Raw genomic sequence first — 26205 nt, 5'->3', positions numbered from 1 at the left:
GCGCTCAGTTGGCTCGGCTGCTGCGGTCTCGGAGGTGGCGTCCGGGGCGACCAGCGCCATGGCCACGGTGCGGGAGAAGGCGGCCGCGCTGAACCTCTCCACTCTGCACAGCCCGACACAGAAGCCTCCCGGTAGGTGCCGGGGACCCCTCACGCCTTCGCCTCGCTCCGGGGGCAGCGCGGGGCGCGCTGTGGGGCGCGGGCTGTGCTTGGCGCGCGGACGGGCGGCGGGGTGTGGGGCGTCCGGCCGCCCCCGCCGGGACCCACCCGCGCGGCTCGTCCCGCACACCGCCGCCGCTCAGCTCCGGCGCCCCGAACTCCTCCTCCCCGCCGCCCGCCCTGGCCCAGCTTCTCACGAAGTTGCCCGGCGCTCGCCGGGGGATCGGCGGGGTGGATTCCGCGTCCTGACCGCGGAGAGCGCGGTGACCCGGGACAGGGGGGTGGGGGGCGGGGTTCCCCATTCCCCCGCTCCCCCTGTCCCCAGCACAGACCCCGGAGCGCAGCGGGCAGCTCCTGGACACTTCGTTGCCCAGATGACAAGTTTCTGTGGTGTAAATTTTCCTAGCTGGAATGTTCTCCATAATCACTATTTCTGCGAATCAGTTTCTTTTTTCTTTTTTGAGCCACTCCCCCTTTGATCACTAATTACTTGGCATTGAGAAATCGGGTGCTGAATTCTGCCACCAGCTTAGTCGTATCTTTGGGGGGGCAGTTGGTTTAGGATCTTGATTTCTTCACAGATGTTCAAACAAATGGACAGAATCAGACATCTGCTCTAAAACTCTGACCCTAGCCTAATCTGTAAGTTGGTATATAGGGTAACTCAGGTGACTGCTAAGATATCCAGATAAAGCTTCGTTTTTGTCTGTTTTGTTTTTCGATCGATTGGTTAATTGAATAATTTACAACTTTTTCCCCCTTTCTAGCGCTGCTGTGTGGTGTGTTGTAGGATTGATTTCCTATCACACAAAATTTGAAAAATGCCATTCAATAAAACGGTGACTTCTTTACTGTGTATTAAATAGGCACATCTCTGTGACTCTACTCTTGTGTATGACTTCATACTCTTCTTAATCTTCAGAAATGCTAACGATAACTCGTGGTAGAGAACTACTTTTCATCTTGGCTTTTCTGAAACTCTGTAAAATTGACCATATTCTACTTCCACTTAAAAGATTCAAGCACCTACTGGCTAGGTTCACACTATCTCCTTGATTTATATTGTTGAAGAAAAGGGAAATATTAGAAAACTGGAGAATTTAAAACCAAGTGGTATTTAAAAGCCTTGAAATCTTTAGGCCCTTCCCGAGTAAATGAAATTTCTAAATTTTACCTGATCAAAAGCACAATGCTCTGTCCCCTCAGATAACAAAAAATATCAATCATTCCTGGCCTTTGTCATTAATGAACAGATTTCTTTGGTGATGTGAGAGAAATACTTATTCAGAAACAGCTGAGTTCCAGTGACTCATGCCTATAATCCTAGTTACTCAGGAGGCTAAGATCTGAGGGTCACAGTTTGAAGTCAGTCCTGGTAGAAAAATCCTGTGTGATTCTTATCTCCAATTAACCACTCAAAAACCAGAAGTGAAACTGTGGCTCAAAGTGGTAGAGCACTATCCTTCAGCAGAAGAGCTCAGAGACATCGTCCAGGCCCTGAGTTCAAAAAGCTAAACTAAGAGACAGTGCCCAGGGCTCTGACTTCAAACACACACACACAGAGCTCTGACTTCAAACACAAACACCTCCTACTCTCACCCCCCTCTCAGAGGGAAGAGCTGAAGAGCTGACTGTATAGTTGATTTTAGTCAAAGAAAAAGACCATCCCTGGCTGGAATGTGGCTTAGTGGTAGAGTGCTTATCTAGCATGCATGAAGCCCTGGGTTCGATTCCTTAGAACCACATAAACAGAGAAAGCGGACCTGGTGCTGTGGCTCCAAGTGGTAGATAACTAGCCTTGAGCCCAGAGAGGCTTGGGGACAGAGCCTAGGCCTTGAGTTCATGCCCCCCCAAAAAGAAAAAAAAGACAATCACACACACCAGGTGCAGGACAGAGTGGGCCCATTGTTTGATCTATTGTTTTACTTGCTCCCAGGAATCCCTCTTTGTTATCATTGTTAATTAACTCCTCTTCCACCTTGTGTTGCCTTGTCACAATCCTAGTGAGCAAGGTAATGGGAGCCAAGGGTTCTTGGTTCTTTGCCATTCGCTTTCTGTGTGATCTGGCAACAGCTTTCTATTTTTTCTTTTCCACAGATTAGTAACTCTTACCTACCTCAGAGGGGCTAGAGTGACCAGGGAACTAGTTCCTGTAGAAGGAATGAGCTTTATATGTTAACCTTTAGTCAGAACTTACAAGACACATGTCTTTTAGTAGACAGATTAACCCGCTTAGTTATCGTGTTTTCCCTGTATACTGTAACCTAATTCTTTGAATTTCCCCGGTGTCAATTTTCCAGGGAGCTCAAAGTACTTCCCACATGCTATTCCATTAGTCCCTGTATGAATTAAAATAGGGCCAATGCCTGCTTTTGTTACTTTTCTTACATAACTCAAAGTTGTTTTCGTCAGTAAAGACTTACTTTGTATAAATATATTTTTTACTTGCCTAAAACCTTTCTTCAGAAGCAATCTCTTAAAACCTTTCTTCAGAAGCAATCTCTTGTCAGCATATCTGTTAATGCCAAATTGGAGGAAAATAAACTTTGGACTACCAAAACTAATATCCTGCTAAAGTGTTGCAATCTTCTTTTCAGTAATAATAGGAAGGATGTTTTTTCCCCCTTTCAGTCACAGCTTCTTGGTTTTAACACCCCAAACCCAATTTTCCATTTTTGTGAACTTGGTTACTGTCCAACAAATGTACTTTTCTTTTGATTTGAAAATTCTGTAAATATTGTTTTAAAATCTCCTTTGGAAAAAATAAAAGGAGCATGTGTATCTGTATACCCCCTGTGCTGGGGATTGAACTCAGGGCTCTACATATGTTAAGCAACTGCTCCACCACTGGGCTGCATTCTTTACCCTTGCCTTTTTGAGACGGAGTCTTCTACCCAGGCTCATCTTGAACTGGAAATCCTCCTGACTTTACCTCCTGAGTATTGAGATTACAGGTGTATGTCAACATGTCCAGGGGGAGACTTGATTTAGGGTTTATAGATTTATTTTCTGATGAAGAGCTAAGCCCTCTGGTATGTGTTACAGTATGGTTTTTTACCTTCTAGTGGTATTTGACTAAATTGCTTTCAGAGTTTGGCATCATTATTCAGTCAGGAGTAGGAATGAGGTAGCTTCTCGAGGTTAAGGACTGAATCCTCTCAACTTCACAGAAAGGAAAAGGTAGGAAGTTACCACTCTTCTACTATTGGGATAAATTTAAGATTCTAAGCCAGATGCTGGTGGCTCACGCCTGTAATCCTAGCTACTCAGGAGACTGAGATCTGAGGATCAGGGTTCAAAGCCAGCCCAGGCAGGAAGGTCCATGAGAATCTTATCTCAAATTAACCACCAGAAAACTGGAAGTGGCACTGTGGCTTAAGTGGTAGAGCACTCACCTTGAGCTAAAGTCGGGGACGGTGCTCAGAGTTCAAGCCCCATGACTGACAAAAAAAAAAAAAAAGATTCTAAAATAGATTTGAAAAGGTCATAAAGTTAGCACATATTGGGGCTGGGAAGGTAGCTCAGTGGTAGAGTGCTTGCCTCGCATCTATGAGGCCTGGGTTCAATTCCTCAGCACCACATAAGCAGAAAATGCCGGAAGTGGCACTGTGGCTCAAGTGGTAGAGCTCTATCCTTGAGTTGAATTGCTGAGGGACAGTGCCCAGGCGCAGAGTTCAGGCCCCACCACTGGCCAAAAAAAAAAAAAAAAAGTTCCCATATGTCCTAAACTTAATTTCTTTGCTTATACATTAATATGATCTATTTGCACATTAGTTAAATAATCACATACCAATAATTTCCTTAGTTTTTGCCTAGTGTCTTTTTGCTCCTCCAAGATCCCATGCAAGTTATCAGGTTAATTACATTGAGTTGTCCTGACTCTTTAGGGTGCTCTAAACTGGAACAGTTTTGCCCCCTGGTTTTTGTTACTCATCTGTTCATTGTTGTACACTGCTAGCCATATTAAAATATATAGCCATATTATGTCTTCTCAATAACAGAGAGCAGTTAGCTCTGTTTTACAACAGAAGAATTAAGCAGTTTACCCAAGGTTGCATTCTCTGAGCCTCTGAAATCCATGTTACTGTGTGTATGTGTATGTGTACGAGTACGTGTGTGTCTGTGTGTGTGTGTACGTGTATTGGTCTTGGAACGTGAATTTGGGACCTGGTCACTATCTACAGGCCTTTTTGCTTAAGGTTAGCACCCTACCACTTGATCAATAACTCCACTTCTGGCATTTTATAAGTCAGTTGGAGATAAGTCTAATGGATTTTCCTGCCCAAATGGGCTTTGAACCATGATCCTCAGATCTCAGCCTCCTGGGGTAGCTGAGATCATAGGCATGAGCCCTCTGTACCCAGCTTGCATTGCTCTCACTACATTTGCAGCACCTAGCACTGTGACCACTCATCAGCACACGTTTCCATGTCTAAGTAGTTGCTTTTCTCTTTCTTTTTCTTTTTTTTTGGGGGGCCAGTACTGGGACTTGAACTCTGGGCCTGAGCACTGTCCCTGAGCTTCTTTTGTTCAAGATTAGCACTTTACCACTTGAGTCGCAGCACCACTTCCAGCTTTTTCTGTGTATGTGGTACTGAGGAATCGAACTTAGGGCTTCATGCATGCCAGACCAGCACTCTACCACTAAGCCAGATTCCCAGCCTCCATATCTAAGTAGTATTCAGTCAACTTAAGGCTTCCTAATTGGGCACTCTTGACAGTTCTGTGCTGTATATTTTGAGATGTTCAGCAACATCCCTAGCCTTTGTCCGTAAGTTGTTACTAGCACTTTCCACCCTATTGTCATTACCAAAATGTCTCCACATGTGCCCCTGGGGAGGTTAAATGATTCATGGGGAACCACTGGGAGTTTACCCTTTCTTTAAGAAGTAGTTTTAGTAGTAGAGTTTTTTTTAATGTATTCCTCTGTTTTCACCAAACACAAGCCTTATCTCAATTGTGTTTTTATTCTTCATACTTAAGACAGTCCCTGGAAAGTAATCAATGTTTCTGAGCTGAGCCTTGGTGGTTCATGATGGGAAATAAATAAGCAGTTAAATACTGGACATTGGTGGCTCATGCCTATCATTCTAGCTACTCAGGATCTCTGAAGGCACTACAGACAGAAAACTGTATGTGACTCTTATTTCCAAAGAATCAGCAAAGGGCTGGGAAGGTGGCTCAGTGGTTGAGCGCTTGCCTGGCATGCCTGAGGCCCTGGGTTCGATTCCTCAGCACCACATAAGCAAAAAGAAAAAAGCCAGAAGTGGCGCTGTGGCTCAAGTGGTAGAGTGCTAGCCTTGAGCTGAAGAGCTGAGGGACAGTGCCCAGGCCCAGAGTTTAGGCCCCACAACTGGACCCAAAAAAACAAAACAAACAAAAAACCCCCAAAGAATCAGCAAAAAGCTGAGGGTGGTCAGACATTGTTGGGTCATGCTTGTAATCCCAGCTACTCAAGAGGCTGAGATCTGAGGATAGTAGTTCAAAGGCAGCTCAGACAGAGAAGTCCATGAGAACCCTATCTCCACTTAACCACAAAAAGCCAGAAGCAGAGCTGTGGTTCAAGTGATAGAACACTAGCCTTGAGCAAAAAAACTGAGGGACAGTGCCCAGGTCCTGAGTTCAAGTCCCAGGACCAGAACCAAGGGGAAAAAAAACTGAAGTAGATTTGTGGCTCAAGTGGGAAAAGACAAGCATTTGAAGCCCTACTACTAGCGCCAACATACGTATGCATACAAAGTAGCTAGATAATTTCAACATTTTCAAACAATAAGGGCATTTAAAAGAAATAAGGCACTCACTTGTTGTGTCTTTAAGTTTTATGGATAAAAAGATACCTGAATTCTTTATTTTTTTTATACAGCCTGATAATTTTATCATTTGTCATTTTCTAGATGTTAGCCTGAGATTAAAAACAAATTTTTTGCATGTTCACCTGGAAGTAGCATGTTTTCTTGTTTTTTTGTTTTTTTTGGGTCCGGTCATGGGGCCTGAACTCTGGGCCTGGGCACTGTCCCTCAGCTCTTCAGCTCAAGGCTAGCGCTCTACCACTTGAGCCACAGAGCTACTTCCGGCTTTTTTTTTCATTTTGCTTATGTGGTGCTGAGGAATCGAACCCAGGGCCTCAGGCATGCAAGGCAAGCGCTCTACCACTGAGCCACCTTCCCAGCCCAAGCATGTTTTCTTAATTCTATATGCATGTGAACCTTGGAATCCAGTTTTATAAAATATATAGTTATCTTCTTAGAAGTATTTAGTATAATCTCACTGAAGTGATTGATTACAATATTATTTAAGCCTAAGGTAGGTTTTCACAGTAAGGCTGGAGCTGTTAACTGCATGGTTGGTGCCATGTATAACTTTTGAATAAGTATACTTTCTTGTCATGGCTCCTTTATGACTTGACTTTTAAGCAGTTATTAGTAGTAACTTGATTATTCTTAATCATGAAGATTGGTAATTAGCGGTATTTCACATAAACATCAACATTCTCTTTGAAGTTTAACTGCCTTACTATGGGTAGCCTTTATCGGTAGAGTTCACTTATATATGAAAGGCAGGTCTTGATTGTGCCAAATAGCTATTATTTTCAAGCAAAAAAGGATGTGACTCCTGGAAAAATCAATGTTTACTAGCCTAGATTTAATTGAGAGCTTAGGAACATGTGTAATGTTAGAGATCTGGTTTAGATTCTGAATCAAGCTGGGCACTGGTGGCTCATGCCACCTGGCTGCTCTGGAGGCTGAGATCTGAGAATTGCAGTTCAAAGCCAGCCAGGGTAGAAAAGTCTGTGAGACTCTTATCTCCAGTTAACCACCAGAAAACTGGAAGTGGCACTGGGGCTGGAAGTAGTAGAGCACTAGCTTTGAGCAAAAGAGCTCAGGGAGGGCTAAGATGTAGCTCAGTGGCAAGCGCTTACCTAGCAAGTACAACATCCTGGGTTTGATCCCTAGTACCAGAAAAGAAAACGACAAAAAAATAAAAACAAAAACACTTAAAAAGACCCAAACAACAACAAAATCAAAAAGAGAGCTCAGTGCTAGCACCCAGCTCTGGAGTTCAAGCCCCACGACCAACCAAAAAAAAAAAGCTAGTTTCTAAGATCCTTGTTAGACCACCTTCTGAGTTTTATATCTGCAAAGGTCAAGTGTGTTCCCATGGCTTGTTTCTCATCTATAGGCTTGTCATATTCTATCTTGTATTTGACGCCTACATCAAAATACAGGCAGTTCAAATTCAGTCTTTAAATTCCTGTGGTCAACAGTTGAAACCTGAAGTCAATCTTTATTAAATGTAGTGTTTATCTGTTGTATTAACTGATGAAGAAACCAAACTCAAGAACTGAAAGCTCTTAGGCAGGCTTTCTGAAGCCAATCTGTAGACTCTTAGATTCCTTTCGTCAAGATGCTTTTAGAACATGCTTGACCAAATATATATATAGGAAAGCCTAAAGACATAGATAGTAATGAATGTTAATGAGTTTTCCAGCTCTTATGCAAGTGAGGACAAGCTGTAGGCTTAAATTCTGATTGCTAGAGTCACAAAGCCTTCATTGTATACTTTCTAGTCTTTTGAATCCTGTCTGGAAATTAGAAGCCATCAATCTTTTTAGACTATGATCTGCTATACCAATATTCATTTTTATTCTTAGGTGATGGTAAATATATTTCAAACCAGCATGTGGGGGTCTACATTCATCTGGTGAGGTCAGCATTAAAAAAAAACAAAAAAAACAGGTTATCCTAGTGTGGGTTTTGGCACATGTACTTGTCAAGGGTAGATTATGTGTTACAGTGTCTGTATGAACATGAGCTAGTTTGGGTCTGTGGGTGGTGATGCTTGAGGGGAAATACCCAAGGTGCAATAGTTGGGAATTAATGGTCAGTGAGAACAGAGGGGACCTGAGAGAGCTGAATTGAATCATGCCTGGAGACTCTGGAATCATTATGTGGCCCACAGGTGCCTATTGCCCTGCTCTAACCTGTTCCTTAATCTTTTCTACAGTGTTACCCAACCTGCAAAATTTCCTGATTTCCCACATTTAAGTAGCACACTAATATGGAAAAACCTATTCTTCTTAATTCCCCTGTGAAGATTAGTCCACATTGGTGGGGCTATATATCCCTTCCCTCTTACCTTTTCAATTGTTATTAATATCAGTAAGTAACCTTGTCATATCTCTTATTCTTTTTTTGAGTGGGGGGGTCCGGTCCTGGGGCCTGAACTCTGGGCCTGGGCACTGTCCCTCTGCTCTTCAGCTCAAGGCTAGCGCTCTACCACTTGAGCCACAGCGCCACTTCCGCTTTTTTCTTTTTGCTTATGTGGTGCTGAGGAATCGAACCCAGGGCCTCAGGCATGCAAGGCAAGCGCTCTACCACTGAGCCACCTTCCCAGCCCCATCTCTTATTCTTAACCTACTTGTAGTTCAAGTGTTTTGACTATATAGTTCATTTTTAATATTATCTAGCCAAGCCAGACTCAGTGGTTGTACCTGTAGTCACAGCTGCTTGGGAGAGAGAGGCAAGAGGATCACTTGAGTCCAGGAGTTTGTTGCCATTGTGGTGTAATAACAAGACCTCATCTTTAAAAAGGGGAATTGAGGGCTGGGAATGTGGCTCAGTGGTAGAGTGCTTGCCTAGCATTCATGAAACCCTGGGTTTGATTCCTCACTACCACAGAAAAAGCCAGAAGTGGTGCTGTGGCTCTAGTGGTAGAGTGCTAGCCAGGGACAGCGCCCAGCTCCTGAGGCCAAGCTCCAGAACTGGCAAAAATAAATAAATAAAAATAAAATAAGGGAATTGAGGCGAGGATTTAGCTCAGTGGAAGAACACCTGATTGGCACGAGCAAGACCCTGAGTGTGGTCTGAAAAAAAAAAAGTGAAGGTGGGTGGGGAGAAAAGCACTAGCTTAGAAGTCCATTTCCTTGGTACCAAGCAATCTGATCTCTCCCAAGTTTGAATCTTTTCTTACTTTCCTGTCTTATCCCTATGTACTATGAACTGTACATATTATAGAATTTCCCATATCTTGCCTTATTTTACAAATAGTGGTGATAAATGTTTTTAAATTCCTTAGTAAAAGGTTCACCGGTCTTGGACTGTTTTGTTTTGTTTCTTCCAATCTGTCCTATTTTACTTAATCCCAGTCCAACCCCTGCTTTCACTGTATTTGATGTCAGTATAATTTGTGGAGGGGAAGGGAAAAAGCAAATCGTTTAAATAGGGATACAGGTGGACCCATTGCAACAATGAGATGTACAAGTCGTTATGTCAAAAACTTTACACCTTTGAGGGGGCAGGGGAGAGGGGGACTGGGTGGGGGGGGGGGGCGGGAGGAGGCTGGGAAGGGGAAACAAAGGAGGCTACAATGCTTGATAAGCATTATCTTGCCCATGTAATTGTAACCCCTCTGTACAGTATTTTCACAATAAAAAAATTTTGTATTGTCAAAAAAAAAAAGAAAAAGTTAATTCTGTTTATTTGTTTACCTTGGTTTTTGAGATAGGATCTTGCTATGAATCCTAGGCTGACCTTGAACTCATGTTTCTCCTGCCTTAGCTCCTGAGTTCTGGGTCCCACCACATCTGGCTTCATGTTTAAGCACTAGAAATAGCTAATAAATATTTACTAGCTGTATAATTAGGCAAAATCTCTTTAACTTGCTGAGCTTTGATTTCTTTAAATTAGGATTATTAAGATCTATTTTGTGGGCTTGGAATGTGGCTTAGTGGATAGTGCTTACCTCACATGTAGGAAGCCCTAGATTCAATTCATCAGTACCACCTAAACAGAAAAAGCTGGAAGTGGTGCTGTGGCTCAAGTGGTAGAGCACTAGCCTTGAACAAAAGAAGCTCAGGGACAGTGCCCAGGCCCTGGGTTCAAGCCCCAGGACTGGCAAAAAAAAAAATCTATTTTGTGAAGAGACAAATTTATCTGGATTTAAATGAGCCTGTCATATTGTGTACACTCAAATGTTAGGTTTTATTAATAAGGATTAATAAGGATATAGTCTTGAGAAAAATCTACAGAGCAGCCATTAAGTTTATTTAAATCTCAGTTCTAATCTCTGGTGTTTTAGGAAAGAGCATTGGTTGGTAACAGTTTTTATTTAGTCCTTGTGGCTGGAGACACAATTACCCTTGGATTCTGGGTACTAAGAATGACTTGGACTTATTTTGAGATTTCATAAAATGCTTGAGTTGGTTTTATTTAGTAGAGACTAAATGCTGTTTTTATCAGCAATAAATTTAGTTCTAGGTTGACATCCCATTATTGTTTATAATTCAGTTCTTCAAACTATTCACATGATACTCACAAGACTGGTAATGATTACTTCCTTCTTTATTTGGTCCTGCTTTAGGAATTATCTTCAATTATTTTTGTTGTTGTTGGTTATGGAGTCTGAACTCTGGGCCTGGGCGCTGTCCCTCAGCTGTTCAGCTCAAGGCTAGTGCTCTACCATTTGAGCCACAGTGCCACTTCCAGCTTTTTCTGCTTATATGGTGCTGAGGAATCAAACCCAGGGCCTCATGTGTGCAAGGCAAGCACTCTACCACTGAACCACCTTTCCAGCCCTTATCTTCAATTTTAAAATACAATTTTGACAATTGAAAACAATCTGGGACTGATGGTGTGGCTCAGCTAGCAGATCACTTGTCTACCTAGCAAACACAGGCCCTGGGCTCAAACCCATTACCACAAATAAAATGAAAAGAAAAAGATAAACAATTTTGCTGATTATTTTAAATTATCACAGTAATGGATAGATAGCAAATTACCCATCTACTTTTGGTATTGAAAAGCTACAAATAAACATGAAAAATTTTTATGTTTGTGCTATTAATTTGTGTGGCAAAATATTAAAATTGCAAGTAGTTAAGAAATCATTTTGGGGCTGGGAATGTGAGTGCTTGCCTAGCATGTATGAAGCCCTGGGTTTGATTCCTCAGTACCACATAAACAGAAGAAGCCAGAAGTGGAGCTGTGGCTCAAGTGGTAGAGCACTTGCCTTCAGCTGAACAGCTCTGGGACAGTGCCCAGGACCAGAGTTCAAGCCCCATGACTGACAATAAATAAATAAATAAGGACATACTCTATGTGAAGAGAGAGGTAGGAGAAAGGTAGGGACCAAATTTATGATTACTTAGATTTAGTTCTAATAGCATACTGAAACCTAAGGCCCAGTCATTCAAATTCCTTTTTATTCTTTACAGTTTTACCAAAAAAACAGTTTAGTAAATGAAAAAAAAATATGATAGGAAAAATTTTGAGAGCCTGTTTTCCACCTTTGGGTTGGACTTTGATTTATTTCTGTGTCTCCCCTGTCTTTTGTAGTATAGGTAATAAGCTCCTATTAGGCAGGAACCAAATTACCTTGCTTACCAAGAACGTAAGTCATCAACCGATATAATAGGAAGCTTTAAAATAGTATATTCTTGTAACTTCTGTATGTTATGTGGCACTGAAAAATACTTAAAGTTGTATACACTATGAGTCAGTTTCATTGCTACCTAGTAAATATGTCTGGGAAGCTGTACATATGACCTATATGAATCACTTTTCTATCTTTCAAATAGAGATGCTCTTTGCCTTATAAGGTTGTTACTGAAAATCAGATAACTTTTATGAAGCACTTAATTGCTTTGCAGATGACTGGTAACTGCCACAAAGTCCTCCTTGATTTGTCCTCTCCATCTCCAGTTGATTTTCCACCCCTCACTGATGTCTTCCTACTGCTGCTCCTTCATGCTGTTTTGGCCATGCTGTTCTAGGTCTCACTCCTCAGGCCTTTGCTCTTTCTCTCGTACAACTGGCTTCCTGGTTTTACTCAAGTTCCGGCTCAGATAGAACCTTATCAGTAGGTCTTTCCTGATGTCCATTTAAATAACATTCTCTTCCTTACTCAGCAGCTTCTGTTTGCCTTGGACTGCGCACACACATTGGTTTGTATCTGTCCACAGTCTTTGTAAGTCCACAAAGGAAACTTTATTTTGTTCACTGTTGCATCTCAGCACATAGACCAGTATTCAGCTAATATAGGTACTTTTTTTTTTTTTTGTCGGTCATGGGGCTTGAACTCTGGGACTTGGGCACTGACCCTGGGCTCTTCAGCTCAAGGCAAGTGCTCTGCCGCTGAAGCCAAAGCACCACTTCTGGTTTTCTAGTGGTTTATTGGAGATAAGAGTCTCATGGACTTTTCCTGCCCAGGCTGGCTTTGAACTGTGATCCTCAGATCTCCACCTTCTGAGTAGCTAGGATTATAGGCGTGAGCCACTGGTGCCCAGCTTAGGTTTTTTTTTTTTTAAACAAATTGTCACTAGTAACTATTTCAATAAGCTCTTCTCATAGTTTCTTTTCATAACTTTGGAAATCACCACTTTTTGCTAGATCTCATTAAAAATGAACAAAGTAGTGATAGATTCTTGGTTTCTCCGTGATTTTCCCCCTCCCTCTTCTAGGTTTCAGTGTGGCCCAGAAGCCATTTGGAGCCACTTATGTATGGAGCAGCATTATAAACACTCTTCAGACCCAAGTGGAGGTGAAAAGACGAAGGCACCGTTTGAAACGCCACAATGACTGCTTTGTTGGTTCGGAAGCTGTTGATGTCATTTATTCTCACCTAATGCAGAATAAGTACTTCGGGGATGTCGACATTCCCCGGGCCAAAGTAGTGAGAGTGTGTCAAGCACTCATGGACTATAAAGTATTCGAAGCAGTTCCAACCAGAGTCTTTGGAAAAGACAAAAAACCTACGTTTGAAGATAGTAGTTGCAGCCTTTACAGATTCACAACCATGCCTAACCAAGATAGTCAACTGGGCAAAGAGAACGAAGTATATTCACCTTCCAGGTGAGTTTATAGTATTAGATTATCATAAAATGTTGGCAGAGTTTGTCTACTTTTTTTAGGAGTCACTGACTTGCTTTAAATTGTGTATAAATATCAGAAGCAATAATTTTGCTTAAAAATCTGTGGGTAGGGGCTGGGAAGGTGGCTCAGTGGTAGAGTGCTTGCTCTGCATGCCTGAGGCCCAGGGTTCGATTCCTCAGCACCACATAAGCAAAAAGAAAAAAGCCGGAAGTGGCGCTGTGGCTCAAGTGGTAGAGCGCTAGCCTTGAGCTGAAGAGCTGAGGGACAGCGCCCAGGCCAGAGTTCAGGCCCCATGACCAGACCCCCCCCCCCCAAAAAAAAAAAAATCTGTGGGTAAATTTGGTAGCATGACATTTTGTTCACTTTATGGATTATCTCCTTGTATAGCCAGCCAAAAAAGTTTGTTTTTCCTGACTTCAGTTTTAGGTAGAATGTGAAAAAAAAAGAAAACTCAGATATAAAGTGGCATGTGACTAGAAAGAGACCCAGAGATAGTAGGCTTATCACTGGAACCTGGAAAGTGACAGGCATGAAATATGAAAGACATGTGAGGACTACAATGCGGAGGCTCCAGCTGGCACTCTAAGGAATTTGTGGGGGGTTTTGTGTGATGACACAGGGTCCTTGCATATTGTCTAGGCTACCCCTGAACTAGGTGCAAGCTATCCCTCTGCCTTGAGTAGCTGGGACTACAGACTTGTTCTATGACGCAAGGCATATTTGGATTAGGTTCATATTCCTTAATACAGGTATTGGGAAGGCACAGAAACATTTTTAGTATGATGGAATTGTATTGAGAAAGGTGATTTGGGGCTGGGGATGTAACTCAGTGGTAGAGTACTTGCCTCGCAGGGGTCGGGGGAGTTCATCCTGCCAGGTATAGGTCAGCCTAGTAGGGAAACCTAGTTAGGAATCTGTTGCAGTATTGCAGTCTGTAGAAGATAGGCGCTGCATTGGACAGTATGGGGAAGAGGAGATGATCCCAGGGAGACTGCAGAGACAGTTGAGGAAACTAGTGATTGAACTGAATATGGGTGATGAGCATTTAATGAACTTAGTTATCCTGAAGTGCAGCAAATTCACCTTTTCTTTGTATTCTCAGCGGAGGTGACAGTGTTATTTGAAAGTCTTATGATTTAGACATTACTTAAAGTCAGAGTTTTAGTGTGTTAACTTGCACATATTTTAAAATTCTGATTCTAAAACATAATGACCTTTATACATAGGAAGGAAATAAATAAGGATAAGGTAGGAAATGTCAGCACTTTTCTGTTGTAGTCTTGTGTGTGTGTATGTGTGTGTGTGTGAGAGAGAGAGAGAGAGAACACTAGTACATGTGTGAGCACACGTGTGTGAGCGCGCACATGCCAGTCCTGGAATTTGAATTCAGATCCTGGGAGCTGTCCCTGAGCTTTTGTGCTTAAAGCTAGCACTCTTCCACTTCAGCTGCAGCTCCACTTCTGGCTTTTTTGATGGTTAATTAGATACAAGAACCTCACAGACTTTCCTGCCCAGGTGACTTTAAATTGTGATCCTCAGATCTCAGCTTCCTGAGTGGCTGGGGTTACAGGCATGAGCCACTGGTTTTTATGATGTGTTTGAAATCCTTGAGATCAGAAATATTTAGAAATTTCTTAATTTGAGACTTAGAAAAGCTATTTTTTTTTTTTTTGTAGGTCTTGGGACTTGAACTCTGGGCCTGGGCGCTGTCCCTCAGATCTTCAGCTCAAGGCTGGCACTCCACCACTAGAGCCACAGCACCACTGCTGGCTTTTTCTGCTTATGTGGTGCTAAGAAATCGAACCCAGCGCCTCATGCATGCAAGACAAGCACTCTACCACTGAGCCACCTTCCCAGCCCATTAGAAAAGCTATTTCATATAGATATCATATATCATTCTTAGAGGTATCTGAGATAGTGTCCTGTAATGAAACATAAATATTTCTATGGTAAAAATAAGCTGGGTGGGGCTGGGAAGGAAGGTGACTCAGTGGTAGAGTGCTTGCCTTGTATGCATGAGGCCCTGGGTTCGATTCCTCAGCACCACATAAGCAAAAAGAAAAAAGCCGGAAGTGGTGCTGTGGCTCAAGTGGTAGAGCGCTAGCCTTGAGCTGAAGAGCTGAGGGACAGTGCCCAGGCCCAGAGTTCAGGCCACACGACTGGCCCCCTTCCCCGCCCTCCCCCGCCAAAAAAAAAAAAAAAATAAGCTGAGCATTGGTGGCTCACACCTGTAATCCTAGCTACTCAGGAGGCTGAGATCTGAGGATCATGATTCAAAGCCAGACTGGACAGAAAAGTCCATGAGACTTATCTCCAATAAAAAACCACCAGAAAACTGGAAGTGGCACTGTGGCTTACGTGGTAAAGTGCTACCCTTGAGCTGAAGAGCTGAGGGACAATGCCCAGACCCAGAGTTCAAGCCCCAAAACTGACAAAAACAAAAACTTCATACTGGGCTGGGAATGTGGCTTAGTGGTAGAGTGCGTGTCTAGTATGCATGAAGCCCTGTGTTTGATTCCTCAGTACCACATAAACAGAAAAAACCAGAAGTGCACTGTGCCTCAAGTGATGGTGTGCTAGGCTTGGACAAAAGTAGCTCAGGGCCAGTGCCCAGGCCCTGAGTTCAAGGCCCAGGACTGGCAATAAATAAATAAATAAATAAAATAAATTCATACTAACTTTAAGAAAATAAAGGCTATGACAGTCTCAAGACAGATTTGTTATATTAATAGTTCTGAGTAAACTTGGGGTTTTAAAGGCTTTTTGCACTTTAGAATTGTAGGTAAAAGATTATAGATGCATATTTGGACAGTAATGACCACTATCTACTAAAGAAGGCTCCAGAAGTAAAAAGACAACTGTGAAAAACACCAAGTATATTTGAAGTTTTTGTTTTTGAGACAAGTATCACTATATTAAGCTTGAGAAAAAATATTTTAAAATTCTAAAATATTTAGAATTCACATTTGTTCTGAAATAAGTGGCCTCAAAAATACAAAAAACAAGGGCTGGGAAGGTGGCTTAGTGGTAGAGTGCGTGCCTTGCATGCATGAGGCCCTGGGTTCGATTCCTCAGCACCACATAAACAAAAAGAAAAAAGCCAGAAGTGGCTCTGTGGCTCAAGTGGGCGGAGCGCTAGCCTTGAGCTGAAGAGCTGAGGGACAGCGTCCAAGCCTAGAGTTCAGGCCCCATGACTGACCCCCCCCCCCAAAAAAAAAAATATATATATAAGAAAATGGTAAACATCTGAAGAAATGAAAATACCTGAGCTTCATTACACTTGGTGACTTTGGACTAGAGGCATGACTCAGATGGTAAAGCACAAGCTGAGCAAGAAAGCTGAATAAGAGTGCAAAGCCCGGAGTTTAAGCCTCAATACCAGCACAAAAGCAAAACAAAACATACATCTAGTGGTTTTATCAATTATCTTTAATTCTGGGGCAAACTTTGGTAGATAGTGCTATAATGCTTATCATTGTCCACGTAGATCTATAGTCCCTTTCCTGAAATATTGATAGCTCTTAAATATATTAAATTTTTCTATGGCATACTAAATTTATTTTAGGTATGCAGATACTTTATTTAAGACATCTGATATCAAATCAGACAGCTTGGAGGATCTATGGGAAAATCTCAGTTTAAAGCCTACTAATTCCCCTGGTGTAAATATGTCTGCAACTTTGTCTCCACAAGGTAAGCTAATGATACAAAATATGAAATAGAACACTCACTTGAAATAAAGCTGCTTAACAATATATACTAAGCACACTAATGTGTACTAATTAAAAAATAGGAAACTGGGAAAAATAAAATAAAAATAAAAGTGTTTACAATTTTTCAGTCTTAGCTGTGAGCTGGTGGCTCACTCCTTACCTACAGGAGGCTGAGATCTGAGGCTTACAGTTCAAAGCCAGCCTGGGCAGGAAACCCTGTTAGCCTCATCTCCAGTAAACCACCAGAAAACGGAAGTGGCACTAAACGGAAGTGGCTAAAGTGGTAGAGCACTAGCCTTGAGCTGAAGAGCCGGAGGCAGCGCCCAGGCCCAGAGTTCAAGCCCCACAACCGACAGAAAAAAAAAAATTCAGTCTTAACCTTTATTAGAATTTAAATATTCGAGGCACAAAAAGAGGGCACTATGTATTAAAGCTGTTTATATTAAATTTTTTAACAGAAGTCTATTATCTTTTAACAAATACATCAGTGTTAGAACTCTTGAACACAGACTTTTGTCCTATCAATTGGCAGAGGTTCAAATCGCTAATGTTTGGCATGCATATTCTCACTTAAATTGTGATATTTCTTTCCCTAAAATTTTACAAGGTTAAATAAAAAAAATTGTTACATTAAAATTTTCTTAACTAAAACACTAACAGAAGTCTTGCATTCTATTTTCCCTATGGCAATGGAATGCATGCTAAGGATTTTGATTTCCGCCCTTCTTTCCCCATCTCAGTTGTGGGAACCCTAGTGGCATAATCTGCAGCCAGTAATTTCAGTTTTTAAATGGAATGAATCATTCTTTCTTCCAAATTCCTTTTTAACATGTTATATGACTTGATCACTTATCTCTTGACAGATTGCTTTATATAGTATAAAGAATGAGAAGAATTCTTGTTGTTCAAAAAGTCCATTCGCCTACACTTTAAACAAATCTTTAATTGTTTCACTTTGTTATAAGAAAGCACTTCATAAGTTTGGCTTTTCCTTGCCTCTTTCTCTCCCCCCACCACCGTTTTTTTTTTTTTTGCCCACAAATTTTAACAGCTTAGACTTGCCTAGACAAATATTGTGATGAACATTTAATAACTATTAATTGTTACTTTGACCTTGTCATTTTTTCCTGTGTAGTTATTAATGAAGTATGGCAAGAAGAGACAATTGGGCGTCTATTACAACTTGTAGACCTTCCATTTCTTGACTCTTTACTCAAACAAGAGGTGGTACCTAAAGTTCCTCGACCTAAGAGGCAGTCTGACCTGGTCAACAGCAGTAACTATCTGGATCGAAGGATTCTCAAGGCTTATAGTGATTCTCAGTATGTATAAATACTGGTAATAGTTTTAGGATGTTCGTAAGTAGATTATAGATTTTAAGTTAATCTTTTGAGTTAATCTTTTGGCTTAGCTATGCATTGTCAGTTGTTGATATCAGTACTTGAAAAAATGAAGAATAAAATTATACTTGCCAAAGTTAGAAAAAGATGCTATTTCATTATTCACATTCATTTTTTAGTGAAAATGAAAAAATTATGCTCCATGTTATCTTTGTTAAAATGAAGGACTACATAGTCTCTTAAAATTCTTTAAAGACCTGAAACACAATGAACAGATTTGATAATTCTTGAAATCTTTTCACTACATATGTGTTTGTGCGTGTGCATGTGCATACATTTATACACATGCTCCTTGAATTCAGGGCCTGGGCACTGTCTTTTGTTTCTTTTGTTCAAGTCTAGCTCCCTACGACTTGAACCACAGCTTCATTTTTGGCTTTTTTGGTAGTTTATGGATTTTCCTGTCTGGGGTGGCTTCAAATGGCAACCCTGAGATCTCAGCCTCCTGCGTAGCTAGGATTACAGGGTGCCTGGCTACATTTGCTCCTAATATTCCTCTAGAATCACCATCAGATATTTTCTTTCCTTTTCTTTTCTTTTTTTTTTGTCAGTCCTGGAGCTTGAACTTGGGGCATGGGCACTGTTCCTGAGCTTCTTTTGTTCAAGGCTAGCACTCTACCACTTGAGCCACAGCACCACTTCTGGCTTTTTCTGTTTATGTGGTGCTGAGGAATCGAACCCAGGGCTTCATGCATGCTAGGCAAGCACTCTACCACTGAGCCACCTTCCCAGACTCCCATTAAGTATCTTCTTTTTTTTGGGGGGGGGGGGGTCAGGTCATGGGGTCTGAACTCTGGGCCTGGACGCTGTCCCTCAGCTCTTCAGCTTAAGGCTAGCGCTCTACCACTTGAGCCACAGTGTCACTTCCGGCTTTTCTTTTCTGATTATGTGGTGCGAGGAATCGAACCCAGGGCCTCAGGCATGCAAGGCAAGCGCTCTACCACTGAGCCACCTTCCCAGCCCCCCATTAAGTATCTTCTAATTAACTAGTTTTACTAAAGAAATACAATGAAAGTAACTCACCATCATATAACATTCTGAATATAAACCTTAAGATTTTAAAGACTTAACCCCAGGTACTTAGAGAATAAAGATTTTTTTCCCCCCTTAAGGAAGAGTTTTGCATTCCTCATAACTTTGAATAGTCTTAAGGTTAAAATAAGTTCTCTGTTTCCAGTTTATTTAATTTTAATGATCCTCAGCAGATAGTGTTCCAGACCAGTTAAGGAGATGAAAGTATTGAAAGGAATACAGGTTACCTTTATAGCACTGGCTTCCTAGTTCTGCATTCTAGTCAACTGTTAATATAAATAGCTGAAGGTCAAAAGGGATTTCAAACTTTTATGTGACAAAGTAATTTTTAGCATACCAATATGCCCTATAATAGGAAGCTTATTTTACAAGTTTACATTTCTAAAACATAAATAAATGTGCAACAACAGTTTATTACTTTTTTACATAGATACAGAATATATGCTAGAAATGACCCTACAGGTTATCTAGCTGCATCTTTTTATGAAATAACTTAGCTTGCCTTCGAGGTGAAGAGACCTGCCTAATAATTCACCTGGGTCTTGGAAGAATTAACTGTCCTGAATCTATGGTAGTAGAGGATGTGATTCTTCAATAAATATGTTAACAAACTGAAAATTGTTTTAGCCATTTTCTTTGTTAAAATGTAACACTTTCCTGAAGTTACATAGCTGCTATTCACTAGTTATGTAACCAATATTATTCTTTTTGAAAATCTATCTTCTTGTGTTCTACCTAGCTAAAATGAAATGACAGATAATACACACAGTTCTGAAGTTAGCAACATTGTATTGCAGGAGCTGCGCTTGAGGAGTCAGGTCTCTGGTCCAGTTCTGCCTGGCCTCTGAGCAAGTAATGTGGAATTCTGGATATTCATTGTAAATGTAAAGAATAGTTTGAGGCTGAGGTGTTGCTCCGTGGTAGAACACTTGGTAGGCAAGGTCTGAGTTCAGATCCCAGTATGGCAAGAGAGAAAGAGAAACAGCATAGAAATGTATCCTGTATCCTGATGGCAAGCTTGAAATAGCTAATAAATAAGGTAGTATGCATATATTTGATATTCTTTGCCTTTAAAAATAATCTTCCTCTTGCCATCCTAGGGAAGATGAATGGCTCTCTGCAGCAATCGATTGCCTGGAATATCTTCCAGACCAGATGGTGGTGGACATAAGCAGAAATTTTCCTGAGGAAGCAGACAGAACAGACTTAGTGAAGGAACTTCTGTTTGATGGCATTGCCAAATATTATGGTAGCAGAGAACCACTATTAAATCACTTATCTGATGTTCATAATGCAATTGCGGAACTCCTAGGTAAGTAGGATATTCAATGTTATATATTTTTATTATCATAAAGGTGATATATGGAGGAGTTAAGTTACATGCATAAGGAGGGTAAAGAGTATATTTCTTCTTGGACAATTTCATACTAGATTTTATATTTTGAAGGAAACAAAAATTCAGTTGTCTTGAAAATTAAGCAAATAGTATTCCTTCAAGCTGGGAGTAGATCTGGATTAATGCATATAAAGTAGGCTGTAAGAAATTACAGAGAAACATGTGCCAGAGGAGAAGGCTACTCTCACTCACTGAAGCTTAACATGGAACTGCCATTCTCCTCAAAATTCCAGCACCACCACCCACCTTTCAGTCTCTTCAGAATGGCCAACATGGAGACTGGGAATGTAGCTTAGTGATTGTTTGCCTAGCATGCATGAAGCCCTGGGTTCAATTCCTCAGTACCACATAAACAGAAAAAGCCATAAGTGGCGCTGTGGCTCAAGTGGAAGAGTGCCAGCCTTGAGCACAGAAAGGCTCAAGGACTGTGCCCAGACCCTAAGGACTAGCCAAAAAAAAAAAGAGAGAGAGAGAGAGAGAGAATCTCAGAGTTTCCAACACTCCACTCTGCTCTTCTCTGTGAGCCAGACTTCATGATTTGTTCCAAACAAATTGGGGGTTTTAGAAAATCCCTTTTATTTTTTCTTAAGTAGAGCTGGATATAACAGCATTATATACCATGCTTTCAAAATGTATTGAATTAATGAAAAACATAGTCTGGGAATTTACAAAGCCAAAACTGGATTTAATACCCAAAGGACTTAAACTTAGGGTATTTGTCGCCAATTTGAGAACAGGCTGCCTTTATAACATTGCTCATTCATTTTAATTTCAAGTCTGGTTCTTGTTTTGGAAATAATTTTACATAAGTATTCCACTTAATATATTCATACTTAGTCAATTAATTTTTTTCTCTTTTGGCAAAAGTAAATGGAAAGACTGAAATAGCATTAGAAGCTACTCAGCTGTTTCTGAAGCTTCTGGATTCCCAAAATAGAGAAGAGTTTAGAAGACTACTGTATTTCATGGCCATTGCAGCACATCCTTCTGAATTTAAATTACAGAAAGAAGTAAGTGCTGTTTAAATGTTAATTATATTCATCAGCCTTCATATTGTAAGACTATTTTACCTTCAGCATCAAATATGTTAAATTGATGATAGCTACTACATTTCATATTCCCTTAATACTAAACTTTGCCTTTTAAATATGTACTATGGGTGTGTTTTGTTTTATTCTTACAGAGTGACAACAGAATGGTTGTGAAAAGGATATTCTCAAAAGCTATTGTCAACAATAAAAATTTATCCAAAGGCAAAACTGACCTTCTGGTACTCTTTTTAATGGATCACCAAAAAGATGTTTTCAAGGTAAAACTCTGACAGTAGTTAAATTGAACATAGTTATAATAAATGATATGTGTAGATTAAAATGCATTTGAATAATACCCTGTTTTCCTTTTTATTTTTTCTTTTTTTAAAGATTCCTGGGACTCTACATAAAATTGTCAGTTTTAAACTTATGGCCATACAGAAAGGAAAAAATCCAGATAAAGACATAGGTAATCTCAGAAATAATTAATTTTATGATTTTTTTTTTTTTTCCTGCCAGTTCTGGGACTTGAACTCAGGGCCTGGGCACTGTCCCTGAGCTGCTTTTGTTCAAGGCTAGCTCTTTTCCACTTGAGCCATAGTGCCACTTTTGGCTTTTTCTGTTTGGGTGGTACTGAGGAATCAAACCCAGGGCTTCATGCATGCTAGGTAAGCACTCTACCACTAAACCACATTCCCAGCCCATTTTCATGATCTTCCAAAGATGAATTCCTAATGTTTATTTGAAAGTATTTTCCTGATAGCAGTTAATTGTACATTCTCCTCTGAGTTTTCATTCAAGAACTTTTTTTTTTTGTGGGGGGGTGGGTCCGGTCGTGGGGCCTGAACTCTGAGCCTGGGCTCTGTCCTTCAGCTCTTCAGCTCAAGGCTAGCACTCTACCACTTGAGCCACTGCACCACTTCCGGCTTTTTTTTCTGCTTATGTGGTGCTGAGGAATCGAACCCAGGGCCTCAGGCATGCAAGGCAAGCGCTCTCCCACTGAGCCACCTTCCCAGCCCTCCTCTGAGTTTTCAGTATTGAACAGAGAACCTGCTATATCAAAAAACAACTTGAGCCGCGCGTTGGTGGCTCATGCCTGTAATCCTAGCTACTCAGGAGGCTGCGATCTGAGGATCATGGTTCAAAGCCAGCCTAGGCAGGAACGTCCATGAGACTCAGGTCCAATTAACCACCAGAAAACCAGAAGTAGCATTGTGGTTCAAGTGGTAGAGCACTAGCCTTGAGCTGAAGAGCTCATGGACAGCGCCCAGGCCCAGAATTCAAGACCTACAACCGACAAAACAAGCAAACGAGGTTGGAGGAGAGGCTCAGGTTATAGGGTACCTGCCAGTGAGTATAAAGTGGTAAAAGTTTGAGTCCTATCTCAGACCAAAACAAAAAAACAAAACAACCAACAGGTCACTCTGCTGATTAGTCAGAATTGCACAGAACAACATGTAGATATTCCTTGGGCCGGGAATGTGGCTTAGTGGTAGAGTGCTTGCCTGGCATGCATGAAGCCCTGGGTTCAATTCCTCAGTACTGTATAAACAGAAAATGCTAGAAGTGGTGCTGTGGCTCAAGTGGTAAAGTGCTATCCTTGAGCAAAAGAAGCTTAGGGACAGTACCTAGGTCCTGAGTTCAAGCCGCAGGACTTGCCAAAAATAAATGTAAAAAGACACACACACACACACATATATGTATATATATATATATATATATATATATATATATATATTAGTATATAAGTATATTGCTTTATATTTGGTTAAATCTAAGAATTGCAATCATTTAACTTCTTGGTTTTCAACATTAAAGGCTATATTTACTGCCAGAGAATGGAAGAAAGTGACTATTCCAGAAGTACACAGAAAACAACCAAAGACGAGCTATTGAATTTATTGAAGACTATTGATGAAGACTCAAAACTGTCTGCCAAAGAGAAGAAGAAATTGCTAGGTCAGTTCTGTAAGTGTCATCCAGACATCTTCATTGAATATTTTGGAGATGGAGTTTCTAATGTCTGTATATAAGTTTTGTATTTTAATAATAAATTATGTATCCTAAAGATCCAATCATACTTGTAAGCATGGACGTTCTAAATATGTACTTAATAAAATTTTTTCATAACATTGTGTGTCACAGACTATCAGTACTGCTGTTAAGTGCTGACTACTTAGGTGACTTGATTTATAATATGTAATTTGTGCTCAATATTTTATAGAACACCATAATAGGTATTTATTTTATTTTTTAAAAATTTTATTGTAGGAGCCGGGCGCTGGTTGCTCACGCCTGTAATCCTAGCTACTCAGGAGGCTGAGATCTGAGGATCGCGGTTCAAAGCCAGCCCGGGCAGGAGAGACCGTGAGACTCCTGTCTCCAATAAACCACCAGAAAAACCGGAAGTGGCGCTGTAGCTCAAGTGGTAGAGCGCTCGCCTTGAGCTGAAGAGCTGAGGGACAGCGCCCAGGCCCAGAGTTCAAGCCCCACGACCGACAAAAAAAAAAAAAAAAAAATTGTAGGGCTGGGAAGGTGGCTTAGTGGTAGAGCGCTTGCCTTGCATGCCTGAGGCCCTGGGTTTGATTCCTCAGCACCACATAAGCAAAAAGAAAAAAGGCGCTGTGACTCAAGTGGTAGAGCGCTAGGCCTTGAGCTGAAGAGCTGAGGGACAGCGCCCAGGCCCAGAGTTCAGGCCCCATGACCAGACCCCCCCTAAAAAAAAATTTATTGTAAAGGTGATGTTAGAGGGGTTACAGTTACATGCATCAGGTAATGAGTACACTTCCTTTTGAATAGTGTCACTGCCTCCCTCATGAATTGTCAACTTAGGACAGTCTTGTTTTATCTATATTCCTACTCATTCCTTGTTCCTATCCAGCAAATTTCAGATAGCCTATTGTTTCCTTTAACATTTAGTATGTATGGCTAAAAGATAACATAACTGCTGTATTCTTATCATATAAACCTATAATTCTTTAATATCAAATATGTAGTTAATGCTCAGATTTTCTGTTGATCTCAAATGATCTTGACAGATTATGGATCCAGTTTTAATAAATTAATAATGATTTGAGGTTTTTGTGGGGGTTTGGGCAGTACCAGAATTTGAACTCAGCCTTATGCTGTTGTAGCTTCACACTCTACCACTTGAGCCAGACCCTTATCGCTTTTTCACTTCAACTGTGTTTTTAGATCAGGTCTCATGTTTTTTGCCCAGGGTTAGCCTGGGACCAAAATCCTGTGAACTCATGCATAGCTAGTAACATGGTTCAACCTCACATCAGACTAACTCACTGAGATGAGGATGAACTCCAACCATGATCCTCCCAATCTCTGCCTCTCTTAAGTAGTTGGTATTACCGGTGTACCATAGCACCAATTAATGTGCTTCTCAATCTCAATCTATTGGTTCTCTTTTGTCCCTCTTCTTTTTCTGTCTTTACTGTTGAATAAACCTAGTTATTTGTTTCCTAGTCATTGAGTTTCCCATAGTCTGAATTTTGCTGACTGCAAGTCTAGGCTGTCCTTCATCATGTTCCTTAGCATTCTGTGCTTTTTGTAAATTGCACCTTAGGGGGTAAAGTAATACCATCTCTTAAACAAGTTAATATTTTGGAATGACTCCAGGCAAGACACACTTGGTAAATAGACCAACAAAATAATGCAATGCAAATTAGACCAGTGTTGGTCAGTCACATTTTTCATCCTACCTACTCAGGAGATATTATTTGGGAGGTTCATGGTTCAAGGCCAGCCTGGGCAAAAATTCCCATCTTAAAAAAGGTATGGCGGTGCACCTGCTACCCTAGCTATGGTGGGAAGCATAAATAGAAATAGGATCAGGGCTGGGAAGGTGGCTCAGTGGTAGACTGCTTGCCTTGTATGCATGAGGCCTTGGGTTTGATTTCTCAGCACCACATAAGCAGAAAAAGCCATAAGTGGCGCTATGGCTCAAGTGGTAGAATGCTAGCCTTGAACTGAAGAGCTGAGGGAACAGTGCCCAGGCACAGAGTCCAAGCTGCATGACTGACAAAAATAAATAAGAGGATCATGGTCTCGGCTGATCTGAGCAGAAAAAGCAAGACCCTATCTCAAAAGTAACCAGAGCAAAAAAAAAAAAAAGCTGGAATTATGGGTCCAGTGGTGGAGTGCTTGCCTAGTGAGCACAAAGGCCCTGAATTCAAACCCTAATACTACTCCAAAAATACAATATAATTTGAAATGTACACTCTTTTTTGTAGTTGTTGTTGGTTGTAGCTCAAGGCTAGTGTTCTACCATGGAGCCACAGCACCATTTCTGGTTTTCTGGTGGTTAACTGGAAATAAAAGCCTTACAGACTTTCCTGCCCAGGATGGCTTTGAACAGTCATCCTCAGATCTCAGCCTCCTGAGTAGCTAGGTTTATAGGTGTGAGCCACCATTGCCTGGCAACTTTTTGTATATAATAGGATAAATTTTATATTTTAACTTAGACTTTTAATGAGAGGTTAGGAAATATGAATGATGCAGCAATATGCTAGCATATGAGTTATTTTCTGATAAAACATACTGCCTTCAAATGGCAGAAGATAAGGACTGATAATTATATCTATGATAAGTTTCC

General features: G+C 41.0%; 1 protein-coding gene across 1 annotated transcript; it reads left to right on the top strand.

Annotated features, from left to right (window-relative positions):
- On the top strand, positions 1-23729 carry Depdc7 (DEP domain containing 7). Its single transcript, XM_042691439.1, has 9 exons — positions 1-131; positions 12616-13006; positions 16593-16720; positions 17876-18062; positions 20273-20484; positions 21436-21578; positions 21752-21877; positions 21990-22068; positions 23418-23729. The coding sequence occupies exons 1-9, from the start codon at positions 59-61 to the stop codon at positions 23630-23632; spliced, it is 1554 nt and encodes a 517-aa protein (XP_042547373.1). The 5' UTR covers positions 1-58; the 3' UTR covers positions 23633-23729.
- The last annotated feature ends 2476 nt before the right edge of the window (positions 23730-26205 follow it).

The sequence above is a fragment of the Dipodomys spectabilis genome, unplaced genomic scaffold (assembly GCF_019054845.1).
Source record: "Dipodomys spectabilis isolate Male_0828 unplaced genomic scaffold, ASM1905484v1 ptg000145l, whole genome shotgun sequence".
NCBI lineage: Eukaryota > Metazoa > Chordata > Mammalia > Rodentia > Heteromyidae > Dipodomys > Dipodomys spectabilis.
The sequence above is the reverse complement of the archived record's forward strand: the minus strand, read 5'-3'. Positions and strand labels throughout refer to the sequence as shown.